Genomic DNA, 17,011 nt, shown 5'->3' with positions numbered 1-17,011 from the left:
AATTTTATTATTTTTATATATTTATACATATTTCTTATATTGTATTTCAGCATAATTTTAGTCTCAGAAGATGAATATATAAGTATTCGGAAGCTCGGAAAATATATTAAAGTTAGTCCACTTTGGTGTTTCATTGGAGTTATTCACTTTTATTGTTAATGTTGAAGTTAAATGATAATTCAATAATAAAATGTTAACCAAAATGTATTAAAAAAAGCTAATGATTACATTAAACTATGAATAAGAAGAGCTTGATGTCAGCTGTCAAATTTTTGTTTTGTGAGTCTCACTGTCTGTCCAAGTATATATCTTCATACAGTGAATTTTGTTTATTGTTAACACATGTATAATATTAATTTTTCTTCGCAAAATGATTTCCAAAGATAGCCGTATTTATAAAAGTGTAATTTTCATTTTCTTATAATAATTTATCAACATGATAACGTATCGAACAAAATGGAAGCATTTAAAATTATTTTCGTTTTAATATTGACAATTTTGGGCAGTACTGCCCATTGGTATATAAAAGATGTAGCTAAAAATCTAAGTAATGAAATTGAGGAATTGAAAAATAATGAATTAGGAGTGCCTTTTGTATTGGTATGTAACTTTGTAAATATATAAAAGTCATTCAATTTAATGAAAATTTTATTTTAGAACTTGTACAAAAACTTTGTATTCATACAACCAAAAGATGATCTAATGAAAATTGTGAATAATATAGCTCATAAATTAGAAACAAAAATTACTGATATATTTTCAGTATTAGAAAGTTCTCAGTTAGTAATAGATACTAAATTATCCAAAGAAAACAGTGTTACTTTAAATTCTTCAGTAACTCCATGCTTTCTAAATGAATCCCTGAGGAATCAGTATAACAATAACTCTTATAATTCTACTGAGAATCCGCTAGAATCAATTAACAGTGAGTATCCTAACAGTGCTCTGTATAAAATTATAAAATTATTACAGTTTTAGACAAAATGAAGCAAAACTTCATTAGCATATCTGAAGGAGTAAAAAGACAATATTTTATATCAGATTATGAAATAAAACAATTAAAAAGGACTCCCTTTCTACGTTGTAGTGAGTCTGAAGAAAATATTATATGGAGTAACTACATGAAAAGAAATATTTATCAGCAGAAAAATTTAATCCTCGTACTTGACATAGGAGGTTCAATGAATCAAGTACAGTTTAATCTGTTAAAATCAGTTGGTAAGTATTTACAGCAGCACTAAAACTCCTAATTATTAATTTCATTTTTATTATATCATATAAAACAAACATCATCTTTATAAATTAGTCAAGACATTTTTTTGATAACATAGCTCATAAAATTTTCATTAAAAAAAATAATGTGGCAAAGGATATGTGAAGCACACAATAAAAGGATAAAAACAAACATACGTATGTTGACATGAATAATTGAATTTTCAAATTATCATTTCAAAGTACTCCAACATCAAGGAAATGTTGACAAAATATTTGGAACAAATAAAAGTGCTGAAACTTGGAAACATTTAAATGGTAACATACAAATTAATAAAAAATAAAAAAAATAGTAATAATAAACAGCTATAAAATTTATTAAATATTCTATTACATAAAAAATTGACTTTAAAGAATTGCTATTCTACATAATCAAGTTATTTTATCCTTATTTTGATATTCATGATGAAGGTGATCAATAGATCATATAAATTAGCAAATTGTCAGTGTCAGTATCATATTATCATATTTTGATAAAGACATGTAATAATATATATATATATATATATATATATATATATATATATATATATATATATATATATATATATATATATATATATATATATTGCCATGTTCCCAATAAAACCGCAATTTATTTTTTTTTATTTTTATTAATTTTAGCTAAAGGAATGTTATCAGTATTGAATGAAAGTGACAGAGTTTCTGTTTCAACAATAAGTTCAAATTTTACTTATCTTGAGAATGATTGTAATATATTATATGGTTATTATTTGTTGGAAAAGACTCCAGTATTAAAACAAGCTACCTCCAGTTACATTCAAAATTTAGAAAAATACATTGATGCTATAATTAGTGAACCAGGTATGTTTTAGACTTAGATTAATGATCCACGTCAGCTGCAATGTATTGTATTTACAAGGTGGCTACTTTTCATATTTTCAAGTAATTCTGATAATAAATATTCCTATACAAAATCAATTATGTTAATGATAAATTAAAAATTTTAAGTATAAAGAAGCTTGAATTAATTGTATATTTTAACTAGATTCCATCTCTGAAAGTCTTGAAGTATAATAAGAGACAATATTGCAGTGCTTATTTTGAATTACATATATTCAATAATTTTTCTGAATTTTATTAGGTAGACTCCCAATAAAAAATTTTTATTCTAATTTATCTTCAAATATGTAAAGTAACAAACAAGTAGACATAATTTATAAAAAATAATTTCTATTTGAGCTATAATGAGGTAAACTAAAAACTCTGATCCTTAGTTATATGGGTTTCCTATTATCTAGACTACCAACTGTGATCAAACTTTCATATGGCAACTTGCAAATATTTTACGCTTTATATTAAACATATATTTATATTCTTGATTACCCAATAATAAGAATAAATTCAACTATATAGTAGATATGTACATGATTATAGTGTCAGTATTTTAAAAAAAGAAAATATGTCATCTCTTAATAATTATATAATCATTGATTTTCATTATTAAGTTTGATTGTGAGTACATAAAAACCCCTTCATTTGTTCCATTATCAGAATGCTCAATGTAATATGTAATAACAAAAGTTGCAATAAAATTATATTAAACAGATACAGAATAAGCTGTTCCCTATCTGCTTAGCTGCCTGCAGATACAATCCAACAAGGTGTAGGTAACAGAACCTACTTTCATTTGTAGCACAGTAGCAACCTAAAAATAAACAGAGTAGTAAAGCAGAATTGATAAATGAAACCGGGAACAAAATTTGTTAAACAGATTCAAAGTCTGGCCAGAATGTTGTTAATTAAAAGTAGCAAACTTTCTTTATATAAATAACTATACTGTTTTGAAAAGTATGTCCAAAAGCTTGTTAATTTTAATCTAGGCTTAACTAACCATACTCTTGGTTTTGAGAAGAGTTTAGAGATTGTGGTAAATAGTGCAGACTTGGTAAAAAACGAAACAATTATGATTTTATATGTAAGCAGAGGATTATTGTCATCTCTAATGGAACCCAAAGAAGTATTGGAAATGGTTGAAAAATTTACAAGAATTCACAATATTACATCTTTGTTTATCAACACATGTGCCATAATTGATGGTAAGTATAATTATCAGCTGTTTTTAACAACTACAGCTCATCTTCTAGGTTAAGAGTTCTAATGTACTTCAGTATATGTGCTGGATTCAAGGAGTTTATGTCTACATCTAGTCCTAAAGTAACTTTCTGAGTGATTTAACTTTGAAATTTACTTCTTTCTCAATGTCATTGCTCCAAAAATATTTTCTTATAAGAGTATATTCAGACATCGTAGAAAGACTCCCAATCAATAAAACGTGTTTATGCTCCTTTTTTGGCAAGTGTGTTGGCCTCTTCATATCCGTTGATATCTCTGTGGCCAGAAACTTAGATTTAATAGACTCTGTTGTTCATGCCTATTTCATCAAGTTGTCTTTGGTACTCCCATGCCAGTTTGTGTCGAAACATGTCATCTAGAGAAGTGTCATATGGTAATTTGGTCATTTTGTTCTCAACATGTGTGCAAATTTTTGGGATACTATGTAATATTATCTGTCTGTAAAATTGCATACTTTATGTAAAAATTCATCCATAGAAGTATTTACATTTTTTCCAGATATTAAATGATTTGTAACCAATATAAGAATTTAACATTGGAGCATGATGATATATAAATATTTCTGAATCACTATAAAGACTAGCATTGACAAATTAAATAAATGTAAACTGAAATTTTGATCCATATTTTCTTGTTTCACAAAATTGAGAAATCTTCCTTATATGATAAAATTAGGTTGTCCAGTTTCATTAATCTGCTCCAGACCTGGTATAGAAATTGCCTTTTATATGTATATGTAATTCAATTTTCTTTTAGAACTGAAGCCAGTAGTATATGAACCTCAATTTTTATGTGATATTGCCTACCATAATTACTCCAAATATAATATACCTTTCAAACCAAATCCATACCGCAAGCTTGGAATGATGCTCAAAGTAGAGAATTTAGAAAGTATACCTTTTGTGGTAGAAAGATTTTATTCAGTTTTTAATCCTCATTCGAATTTTGAGATAGGAACAAACATTCACTCTCCAAGTTGGGACAAAAGTGAAAACGGTGAGTCTAGAAATTATTTCTTCATTACTTAAATTATATAACATCAAATATAATCTACAATAACTCTTTATAATTTATGTATGTTTATCAGATTTAATGGTGTCATTTACAAAAGGCTGGAAAAGACAAAATAAATTTTTCATGTTGGGTGTAGATGTCTATTTTTCAAATTTAGCAGAAGATTTAGTATATTATAGTAATGTACAAGGTTATTCTTATGTATTTCTTATGGATTTAAAAGGAAAGATAGCTTACCATCCATACTATCTAAGAGTGAAACAAAAAAGTCAATCCCATGCTGTAGATCTAGAAAACATTGAGAAAGTTTCAAATATAGCTAACTTGAAAAGGCGAATATTGAGTGAAAAAAAAGGCATCTTTCAGGATTTTAGAAAAAATAATAGTGATTTGGTAAGTTGAAAAGAAAAATCATTTACATCTTATACCAAATCTTTTCATGTTTGTTTAGGTTCAATACCGATGGAACAGAATAAGTGATTGGTATGTAGTGTGTTTAGTTACAAATACTAAATATGGTGTCCCAAGCATACCTCAGAAATCTATCTGGTTTCAAAACGATTTTTTGTATCAAAATTTTGGAGATTACAAGCTATGCAGACATTTAAATATTCTGGCAACAATAGGTACGTTGCCCTAAAAACTTCATTAAATCACCCTTCCGTAACTAGATATAATAACATAAAGTAGTTGTTAATGAAATTGAATAAATATTACAAATCCAATAGAAATTGGACGTCAGTAATTTTAAATTTTCAATCATAATAAATAAATAAATAACGGATTCAGGGAATCTTTCAAAAAACTTTTATTTGCATAACTAGAAAAATGTCATTTTGAGATCCAAATAAGAATGTTTCTAAACCAAAAGACGAAAAACTGCTTCAGAAGCACATCAAGTGCCTATTATCAAACGAATTTAGGAACTGGAGTACCCCGAACATTTTGTGAGGATAATATCAACTTTAAACAAGAAAAGTTATCAGAAAATTCTCGAGTTTATATAACCAATAAACTATTTTAACTACAAAAAAAATATTTGAACAAAATAAAAAATTTCAAAAATCATGCAATGACCAAGTCAATCTGAAGAAATGAAAGATGTTAAACATACAATTCTTTTTTATTTTTATTAATCACATTTAGTAGATTTTCAAATCCTCAAATCAAGCGTTTTATATTAAATCAAGAAGTCTGTTTACAAGTATTTAAGTCAAAACATACTAATAAGTTTTTGTTTTATTTAAATTGTGGGTTTTATTCATAAAATATTTTCTTTCAGATGTTTTTTCGTTATATTTAAGCCCATCTTGTTTTCGTTCTCCATTTCTGGCAGCTCACTTAACACAAAACAAATTGCGCTCTGAAGACTTTGTGGCATATCTGAAAGACGATAGCAGATTATTGATTAACCCCGGCTTAAAAGAAGAAATTAGAGAGGAAGTTTCGTTATTATCACATATATTAATGTTCCTCAGAAAGCGCCATCTACAATCGGAAATATCAAATTATATAGTTAGACGTTATGCATCCTCAAATTCTGGTGTTTTCCAAATGTTTCCAGGAAGTACTATTAAACCAGGATGGTCACCTACAAAGAGTCTATGGTTTTATAAAGCCTCACAACATAGAGGTAAAGCTGTATTAGTTCCTCCATATTTAGATAAGGGTGGGGCTGGTTATGTTATAACTATAGCTTATGCAACTTCACAATTTATTATTGGAATGGATGTTACTTATGGTTTTATTCTTAAAATGTTGATAACTATTATACCCGAGTGTTTGAATAAAAACATCACTTGTTTTTTGATAGATGATGAGGGATACATTATCTATCATCCCAACTTGATGAATTCAAATGGAGCTAAACCCATAGAACAACAACATATAGTACATAAGGAATCATTAGTTTCAAATGATATCTTGAATCACAAACATTTTATACAAAAGCTTCTTTGTAACAGTTATGGTGATGATACTATACAGAGATACTACGCATTGAATACTAGCTTTGTTGGTGTATTAGTAAATTTTGTACCAGGCGAACAATGTGTTAAATACCAAATTACCAGCATACCTAAAACTAATATGTTCTTAGGAATTGTTAATGTTTCTTGTAATTTTGGAGCTACTTTCTGCCCTTGTAGCATCATTGACAGATTGTGTTTAAACTGCAAAAGAATGGAACAGAAAGAATGTGAATGTCCTTGTGAGTGTCCATTAGAAAATAGTGATATTTGTGATACAAAGCCTAATTCCAGTAATGTGACAGACAATGTACCATGTAAAAAATATGCAGAAGAATCTTTAGGAAACAGCTTTATTGTTAGTCCCAACAATAACTTGGAGTCATGTTTTGTCGTTAGTTGCTATGAACAAAAGACTTATTTAGATTGCTTAGGACTTATTGGTTGTGAATGGTGCATGTTTGACATGAACCGTAACTATTTAAGGAAACCATTTTGTGCATCTATTAGTACCTGTTTCAAAGGAATATTCGACATATCAGATACTTCTTTTGGTAGGGTACCAAATAGTGTTGAATTCTCATCAGCAGGACCAATTATCTATTCAATTATAGGCATAACTGTACTGTTTGTACTTTTGTTAGTATGCTACCGCTCTTATTCTAACCAAATAACTGACAGATTGTATGTATCTTCAACCCAAGATCAACTACGGATGAGTGACTTGAATATCACCGATAATTTTCATGATTTAGGAAATCACAGAGATAAATTAATTCAAGAGGAACATCTAAATGTAAGTCCATATTGTGTTGCTGGTACATATAGAAGGACTACAGGTCCTACTGACTCTGATCATGGGTACTCAACAATGACACCACACGATGAATCTGAACATATGTCTTTGGCTCCTGTAGAGGTAGATTCCTTAGAGGATGATATATTTTCAGATAGTACTTCCGCACATACAAGTCTTTCAAATAAGGATACTCCAAGACTTTTCCCGCCTGTATCCACAAGGATTCCTCAAAGGAACTGTATCACTGTTCCAGTAACTGTACATCAGAATGCAATAACATGATGCCAATTATTCTTCAAAATGTTTTTATTAATTAACATTCAAATATTTTGTTTACTATTAGGTTTTATAATACTGGGAGTCCCATAAAATACTAATTGACGAATATTTGTGTTAACCTAATTTAAAACTGTTTGTATAGTTTCTTAATGTATTGTAACATTGTTATTTTATATATAGAATGTATGGATTATAATTTGAGCAATGACAAGTATGCGACGATTGCTGAGAATTCATTCAAAAATCTAGACTTGAAATTCTTTAGCTGACTACTAACATATATGAATTAATTGTATATTTAGTTATAAATTGCAGATACTTGACAACCCCAATGAAAGGAATATATCCAAACTCTACAGTACAACTCTGAACTAAATATTTTTACTGGAATACATTTTCTCGACTCATAACAGATGTTCCTTCCAGATTTCCTCCATTCTAATATACGTCCAATCTGTGAATTTTTATAAATTTGTATGTACATAGATATTTATCATAAACTATAAAATGAGAAAAAACTAGTAAATAAATATGTACCTCCAATTATAGTTTGAAAAGTCTATTCAATGAATGCAATAAGAATTTTTATACACAGTAATGTGACAAAGTAAACCTATGAAGTTTTTGTATAATCGATTGTCTTGTTACTACTTGCAAACAGCAAAATAAAAAAAATATATAATTGTAAAACTGTTCGACTTCATATTCTCATAGATAATACATTATTTGCTTTTAAAGACTTTCAAAAATAAAATGGTACTCCTGCATAATGAAAGTTTTCGAAATGATATTTATTAATTAAATTTAGTGTACATTTGTATTCTACTGTAACTTTCGCACTTTCGCTTCTACTCATGATGATGCAAAATTTTTCATTCATGTAATTGAACAAACTCTGGTAACTAGGAGAAAACTTTTCATAGAATTCTGACGTTTCCACTTGTGTCTCAATTTAGTACAAAAAGTTTGTAGGAATATAAAAAGAAAATGTTTTACAAAACTAGGTGTAAGTAACTATTATTTTCGTAACAAAAACAGTTGTGGTAATAAAGAAAACAATACTTACCACAACTTTCTACAAAAAAAATTATTAACCTCTTGAAATTGGCAGGTCTAGCAATTGATGGGTATTGGCATAATACTTTTTGTTATTTCTTCCTGATATTGGATTATGCCTACAGATTTCTGGGTGAGGTCAATAAGCTATGGTTAAGGATTTTTATAATTTGAATTTGCTATTTCATTATATTCTTCATGTTCAATGTTACCTAGAAAAAGAGAGAGTAGTTCGATATGTTTTTGATGTCTTTATGGGTAAGAGTTTTTAATATTGGATCGGTTAAGCGTGTGTGGTCATGGTCAGAGCATACTATTGTATTAGTTTGTTATTGAGGTGAGAAGTGAAAATGGCCCGTTGAAATTATTGATTAAGTACAAAGAGAGAGAGAGAGAGAGAGAGAGGCTGTTACAGCTCCTGCTGCATTATTTCTTATCGGCGACTATTTCGCTGAAAACGAATGGTGAGGCTCTAAATAGACAAAAATCTTCATCGGTTGAGTGTTAATGAAGTCAACTATAAAAACATAGTCAAACTGTTTTGCTAGTTGGAGTGATACACTATGGCAATATATGGAAAACCAGTTTCTTGAAAATGTTACCATACTTACACTCTAGTACACACAGTAGCGAATGTGTTGAAATGTAGTTTAAATTTTATATTGTTTGAATTATGTGTACAGAATTTACCAGTTCAATAATATACACACAATGAAATTACCTATTATATTCCATTAATATACAGTATTGCAATATGCGTAACGCACAATTTTTCAAATTCAAAATAATATGTCATGTTTTTCAAAATAAGTAATTTTATTTCCAATCACAGAATTGTTATTAACAATGATATCTCATTCCCCTATGCTAGATTTATTTATCTAGTTTTCACCAATGTATATTTACAATATAGTAAATAAAAACACAATTCCACCGGACATTTATATAGACCATAGTTTTTATTTTTATATATTCATTTTATGTAACTCCAAATGGTAATTTAATTTGTTGCCTAAGAGTACCCGCTCATCATTGCAATTTAGAATATATTAATATTAACATCTTTATTAATGTTAATTTCACTTGCTTGTATGCCAAAATATACACTAGTGGTAATTACGACTTGTTCGGAAATATGTTGGACGTTGCATGAAATTTTTTTCCAGGAAGTAATTGTTACTAATCTTATTTTTTGGTTTTTTGAATTTTCACACATATCTAGTCACTATGTATGAAGTTATTAGGTTTAAAAAGTGAGACAATAAATACTAACAACTCATTTTAATTAATAAAAATTTTTATATTAAATTGCATCAATTGAAACAAAAATATTTGTATTGTAACAAAATAAAACCTGATTTTTAAAGTAGATTGTAGGTTATCGTAAAATATATCATCGACAGACTGTATGATGGTTTTTAATGCTTGCAAATGGTCAAACTTTCTTTTTTATTTTTAACTTGCTATCGGTATTTTCTTAGTGTAACTTTTCATTGTCACTGATAGAAAGAAACTACCAATCGTCATTGTGTTGTTAGTTTAAATTGTATTATTATATTGTATTATTGTATTATTATAAGGATTTTAACAGATCTGTTACTGCGAGCTCGCTAGTTTTCTTTCTAGACTAATAGATAAAAAATGTGCTTCGAATTTTCTGCTTTGAGAGATTCTACATTTTCTCAAGCGGCTAAACAACATCTATGTTATCTGCAGATACGTTGATGACTATAATTTTTGATCGTTTTTGTGCCATGTACACTACGATTCAAAAAATATACGAGTGTTCATAGCTGATCTATTTATCCCACTTCTTTTAGAAAGTAGGATGGATTTAGCTGCCTTCATTTCCTAATTCATACGCTCCCAGATGTAATGGTTAGGTCAGATCTTCCCGGATAATTTCTCAGGAGTATCTTTGCCCATCTCAACCTCTGTAGATTGTTCCAGTAACTGGGTTCTTCCTATCTACTTTCTTTTCTAGTGTTTTCTCTATAGTTCTGTAACTGATTCTACAAAAGGGTTTAGGTCCTACAAAGAATTTATCTGCCCCTATTTTGTCAAGTCTATCTGCTATTTAATTTCCATCTACTCAATAGCGGAATCCATTGAAGAGTAACTTTATTCTTTTTGTCTAAGTTAACTTGTCCACGCATTCCCTAACTAGCTATCGGATGAGATATGATAATCTCCTGTCTGCGGTATTTCTCTTCTACTTGGTGTACTGTCCAAGCTTTCTCTTCTTTTGGTGTTAAGAGGTTTTCTTTTAATGGATATACGAAGTTTGCCTTTGTCACCAACCTCGATAAAGTTACGAGGTAATCTTTTAGAGGTTTTCTAAATTATTTAATATATTATAGGGTCAAAACCTAAATTTCGAGAAGTGGTGTTACAGGATCCACTGATTAGAGTTCTTGATATTATTTTGTCATAAAATGTAATAACGAAACATTTGAACTACTAGAGATTCAAAGTAATGGAGATGTTAAGTCAATAAATCGTGACACTTCTGAAACTTTGTCTAGCGATTGTTTTAATGGGATCTTGATTCGTTTTACAAATGACAAAAGGAATTTTAAAAATTTACAATAGTCAATCACACTTTTCTAAATAAAACATATCAAATTCATTCATGACATTATTTCAGGATACAAGTCTTATAACATGGAAAAAAAGACTTCTTAGATACACTACCTATAAAGTAAATATATAAAAGATATTGGACGCGAATTCTATTTAAAACTGATTTTTGGAAATTATTGTCATTACCTTAATTGATATTTTATTATTTAATATTGATATTTAAATAATCAGGCCTCATCTTACGTTTTATATTTTTTGATAATTTTTATAATATAACAATATTTTGAAGAGTAGATTTAAAAAAATATAGGAATATGATTATATTTGTTTTGAAATAGATAGATAGCTTATCTATACCTATAGATTGGCAACACTGTCTAGTGAAATCGAAATAGTCTGCAAAACATTACAAACTGCTTGTAACATTCGTCGAATTTTTTGTAAAATGTGTTTACCAAATTCCCATTAATGGTGTACTTTTAGAGAGTTTTTATGAATCAACAATCTAAAATTCAATTTAATATTTTAATAATGGTATGCAATAAAATTTCCTGAATATTGGTATATTATTTATTAATTATGACAATGACATTTTATAAGTACCATTTGCAATAAAATGTATTTTTGTATTATTTTTTCACTGTACTACACATTCTCTCCATATTTTACCTAAGACTGATTACTATTATTCAATTTCAACGAGTATTACAAATAAAATATTATAAAAAGTTGTTTTCTTTAATATATGAGATGTTTTATTATGCGGCGCTCATTGAAATAATTTTTCAACATACATTTAATACTTACTGTGCATTCTTGAGGAACAAGTTAAATTTACACGTCCCTGTCTAAAAATAATCAAACGATAAATTACCATGGGAACGGTGGAGGTCTTCCATCACGTGACTAATACGTCAGCAACAATATTCAAATGAATCAAATAAATATTTTGGTCAACTCAGTAAAAATAATCGTTATGACTAATATTCCAAAGGGTGGCATTTCACGAATTGGTAATTGAAAAAGAAATTGTTTGTATTTTATTTATAGGGTTAACATCAATATATTTAGCAACGCTCTTCTAATAAAAATATCGATATACTAGATGAATAAGTTCATAAGTCAAAACCCCAAATTGATATGAACCATGGTGGCTTTTTACTGGAAAGCTGATTTTTTGCAGGATGACTTTGTTTTTATGTAAGTAAGTACTTATGTAGTTCACAAGAGTAACGTAATATTTAGCCTATCGATTAGGTGTCCTCTAACTAAATTAGAATTATAATTTATAAACTATATATTAAGAGAGTTTGTATACTCACTCGTGCAATTTTAATAGTGGCACAATACACATACACTATTATGCTGAAATTATGTTTCCTTGGCCATTAAGATTAGATTGGTATTGTACGTATTTACTGGGTCTTTTACTTATAGAGTTTATGTAACTGTTATTTTCTTTTAAAATATTCTACTTTCCATTATGAGATCATAATGCCATCACTACATGCAAAAACATTAATCGAAATACCAAAGAAACAGGTACTTTTGTTTAAAAAAAAAAAGACTTGGCGAAGCAGTGGATAGGACTCTGTGATCGAGAAATTAATTTAAATTATCGTAAATCACAAAATAACCCTAAACAATACCTATTTTTTCCAATAATTGTACTTATTTTATTTTGTTGTTGATTCACTTGTAAAAATATCAACAAAAACGCTTCCAGTCTTATTGGAAACATTTGGATACGATAACCCTTATTTATGTGTTTTTTATTTTCACGTGTGTTTGTTCCATTAATTTCGAAGAGGGTAATTCTATATAATGAAAAGTGTCGAGGTTTAAAACAGTGTTTGTTAACCTGTATATGATTTGGTCAAAGAAATAAATGAAATATACCCATAATATATCAGAAACAATATTACTGAATTCTATAATTTCATTCATTTCATTTTGCTAATCATATGTTAAATAGTCTCTTATTTCACTGAACAGGCAGGAAATTATATTCCTTGTAAACCGCACGCGGCCTTCAGAACGTAAAATTTAACTGGTGAATTCAATAACCATTAAATAATACATATATAGAAATGTCGTTGTACCAAATATTATTTTTGGAATCAAGATAAAACTATATAGCAGATATACAGAGCATACAATATACTTCACTTTTTGATTCCATCATAACGTCACATTATGGGAGAGATCGCGCGTGCCTGCGCATAATCATACCGGTGTATGTGTATCGTGGATAGCAGAATATTTGACAAAGACTGTGGAAATGCAGCAGCAAATCTTGCTTTAGAGTTTATCCCATTATCACAAACATTTGTACTACAATTTTCCAACGCCTCAAGACCCTTTCATCACCAAATCCGCCTCTACCAATATACTAATTATATGTCTTTCAGTGGGCCAAAATTAGTTCAATGGCATTAAATTTGCAATTATCGGGTAGTAACCTTATAACTTCATGAACATGTTTCTTTGTGACATATACACTTGTAAATATTTCACTGTGGTAATCTGACGACGATTTTAGAAGAAAATTGAGACTTTCTACGAATCCTTTTGATGAACCAGCATGAACAATAATAAAACTTACACCGTCGTAACCTCTCGGTTTACTACACTTTTAACATTATTGTCCTGCCAAGAACTTAATTTATTTTCCTTTAGAATATATATCTGTTTCATCCACAAATATAACTCTTCTTGAAAATCCTTTACTTTTTAGAAAAAATCATGCTCTCTGGCTAGCAATATTTGTTCGTTCTATTAATTCTCTTGTATTGTCTTTCTTTTTATTTTTAAATCCCAAATATTTCAATAACGCCGATAAAAAAGTACTTCCATTAAAAAGAATTTCCGTATTTTCCAGTTCGTTCGTCATATATGCCTGTGATAGTAACATGTTTCCTTTGAAAATAAAACGTTTAAAGCTACCTAATCTGAATAGCTAAATATATTCTATTTTCAATATAGAACCGGCTGAAATAACACTTATATTACTAATATTTTCTAACAGTGTAGACAAATTATTATCCCATGAAAGCAAAATCATGAAATGACAAGATTCAAAACCTGTATGATCAAACTATAAGACACTATAAGCAACTGGTGAAAAATCATAATGTATACATATATGCATACATGCACGATGATGTGTAATCCTTATTTTTTTTTTTAATTGTAAGCTGACTTTAATCAAAAGATTAAGAACATGGTATTATTGTTTCACATGTTTATGTACTTTGTTTGTACATATAATGTATTCATACATATTTATTCCATGGTGTTGGGGAGGTTTGATTATTTTCCAAAAGAAAGTACTATTTTTAAAGATATTATCAGCGCAGTTGCCACTCTCTAAAATATATAATATGAATAAATTCTAATTTTAATAATACTAAACAGATGAAAGAGGTTGAAAAAATTCGCCGTTGTTTTTTTTCCATTTAAAAATATTCAATGAAATTCATAACAAACTCCTCTGCTCTTGAATTAAACTGTTTTCCAGCGATTTTCTGGAAATAACTATCGTTAATATACTATTACAACTATAATCATGTACCTGTTTGACACAATTATACACAATAATAAACACTATTTGTCTATTTACCTCTAATATGTAGTAACATAAGCATTGTAATTTTCCCGTTTTACGACATTTTAGGTATTATAAAATGTCAAAAGTTTACAAGTTGATTATGTATTATATCCGTACTTACCGATGTAAAATTAAATGAAAAGTCAAAACTATTTCCTAAAAAAACTGATTTTAATAATAAATATACTTTCAATCCAAAAATTCGCTAAAAACCACACAGTAAACAAAGCTCACGTAACATTCAATTTTTAGTAGAGTCCGTTATTTTACGACTACTACTGCCAATTTAAAGAAACTATAGACATTTCTTGAAGTTGGTCTTGTTAAGACGACAATCCATCTTATGTTTGATTTCTATTAATAGGAGAAGAAAATATGTGTTCAATAAAGCATATTTTGATTCCCCCACCGTTTTCACTTTATGTAAAATTAACTATAGAAAGGTTTTTCGTTTTTTGGGCACAGATAAGATCAGGTTAATCGATTAACAGGGTACAAAATAGTATTATCACCAAATCTTTCATGACATAAACCGTGAAGCCAGTCCTGTTTGATTACTTCAATAGAATCGAAAATTTGGTGGATGCGCCTGATACTGTCGCATAGCGGTAATTTCTGTCCATATTAAGAACGAACGAGGGTTGGCAACCGTCTTTCGAGAGAAGTTTTGTCAATTAGAGAAACTTGAAGAGCCTCCAGTAAGACGCGAAGAATCAAACACGATCTTTTACCTGGTAATCAAAAATGAATTTAAAGATCAATCCACCGCGATGTGTGGGAAACGTAAAGAAACTGGCTATGACGAAGATAGCAAGTAACCTGTTGAATTGGTGAGTCCTCAGGAACTTGGTAGACGTGATATTCCAGGATACCGGTATTTACATATTAATTTACAGTTATATACCCCATCATCAGCACCTTTTTATATATCCGGATAGTTGCAAAAGGAGGGGGTAACGTTACGAACTCCTCCACGTCATGGCCCTTGAAGCCAGCCCTGTTGGATTATTTCAATAGAATCGAAAATTTGGTATTTTCGAATAGCGCTAATTCTGAAAAAACCATCTATTTATATGTTTTTATATAGAGCGGCAATTTGTTTAAATTGTTTATATAGAATAAATTTGTAGGAAGGCCTTTTAATTTGGTTCACTTTCTAGAATCGAATTATCGAGAAATTATTTTTTATAAATAGTTGCTCATTTATCAGCGAAAGTTATTAAATCTTCTGATGTCGGGATGGACAAATGGGCGGTGTGTTTAAATGAATTAATGTGTTAGGAATTTGATAAGTGATAAGTCTCAATGTACTTAGTGTAAACGTATAAATAAATTAAGTTAGAAACATTGTGTATACATTCACACTAACGTTGAACATCGTTTAAAAAAATTAGAAGAAAAACTGTGGGACTTACAATTTCTTGAAATTGAAATTTGTGGTGATGATAGTATCACTCCTACTCTGGTTTATTCTTCTAGTACCTGGAATGGTACATCTTAGTGCATATACAGAAATTAATAGCTTGGTATCAAATATTAAGCTTCTTGTGCTTTGTTTACTGGCTTCCTACGGAAAAAAATGATGAGTGATAGGACAGTGAGAGAATCGTACGGCACGTACTCTCGTTTATACATTGTTAGGTACTTAATCTTCTTGTATTTGAAAAGGTACATCTGAATCCATTTCGAAAAATTAGTTGATTGGTCGCTACTGCTACCTAGCTACGTTTGTTCGGTTTACGCGCCACTAACGAACTGCATGGTAAATGATTGCTGGGTCCGCACACCAACGTCTTTGAGAATAAATTGAACAAATTAATTGGAAAATATTTTGCACTACTCACCCTCAAATTGTATTCCCAGCGTAAAGATGTTCAAGATTGGAAGCACTCAAAAACAGGTCAATATTTTTGATGGTTATAGTTTTATCTTATGTAAATAACGGAAGACTCTAGTTAAAATTAGCCTCCCTATTAATATATATTAAACTCTAGAAATAAGTTAATTACTCTCATCATCATCATATACAACAAATTTCACTTGTTATTCATGTTTATTTTTGATGAAAGAATTAAAAAAAAAATATAGTGTTTTACCGCTGGATATAAAAGAGATTCAGTAATGCTTGTCTTAAATTTAAAGCCAAAATAAAAAAGGGACTTACACAATACTTTATCAAACGTGCTTCAAATTAGACAATTTAGCCATTTTGGACGTCAAAATCGTAAAACAAATTTCATTATTTGTTTAAATCTATTGTACAGTGGGTGTCCTTTGCAAAGTAATACATTCACACTAGTGAATAATCCATTTATCAAAATATTTTCAGGAATT

At 29.1% G+C, this 17,011-nt stretch overlaps 1 protein-coding gene and 1 long non-coding RNA gene across 3 annotated transcripts; one reads left to right on the top strand and one right to left on the bottom strand.

The window, feature by feature from the left end:
* Positions 1-173: 173 nt before the first annotated feature.
* On the top strand, positions 174-10,882 carry LOC130451165 (VWFA and cache domain-containing protein 1). 2 transcript variants are annotated; one of them, XM_056789997.1, is made up of 9 exons: positions 174-600; positions 658-925; positions 979-1,218; positions 1,897-2,097; positions 3,117-3,332; positions 4,126-4,365; positions 4,457-4,776; positions 4,835-5,009; positions 5,666-10,882. In XM_056789997.1, the coding sequence occupies exons 1-9, from the start codon at positions 457-459 to the stop codon at positions 7,429-7,431; spliced, it is 3,570 nt and encodes a 1,189-aa protein (XP_056645975.1). In that variant the 5' UTR covers positions 174-456; the 3' UTR covers positions 7,432-10,882. The 2 variants fall into 2 exon arrangements, with proteins under 2 accessions (XP_056645975.1, XP_056645974.1); XM_056789996.1 differs by having other exon boundaries at positions 175-600; positions 973-1,218.
* A 5,222-nt stretch (positions 10,883-16,104) lies between these two features.
* LOC130451166 (uncharacterized) lies at positions 16,105-16,994 on the bottom strand. Its single transcript, XR_008910682.1, has 3 exons — positions 16,842-16,994; positions 16,299-16,667; positions 16,105-16,244 (listed from the first exon to the last, which is right to left on the bottom strand). It is a non-coding gene; the product is annotated as an uncharacterized LOC130451166 (long non-coding RNA).
* Positions 16,995-17,011: the final 17 nt, after the last annotated feature.

The sequence above is a fragment of the Diorhabda sublineata genome, chromosome X, assembly GCF_026230105.1.
Source record: "Diorhabda sublineata isolate icDioSubl1.1 chromosome X, icDioSubl1.1, whole genome shotgun sequence".
Classification (NCBI taxonomy): domain Eukaryota; kingdom Metazoa; phylum Arthropoda; class Insecta; order Coleoptera; family Chrysomelidae; genus Diorhabda; species Diorhabda sublineata.
Note: the sequence above shows the minus strand (reverse complement) of the source record. Positions and strands in the feature narration are given on the sequence as shown.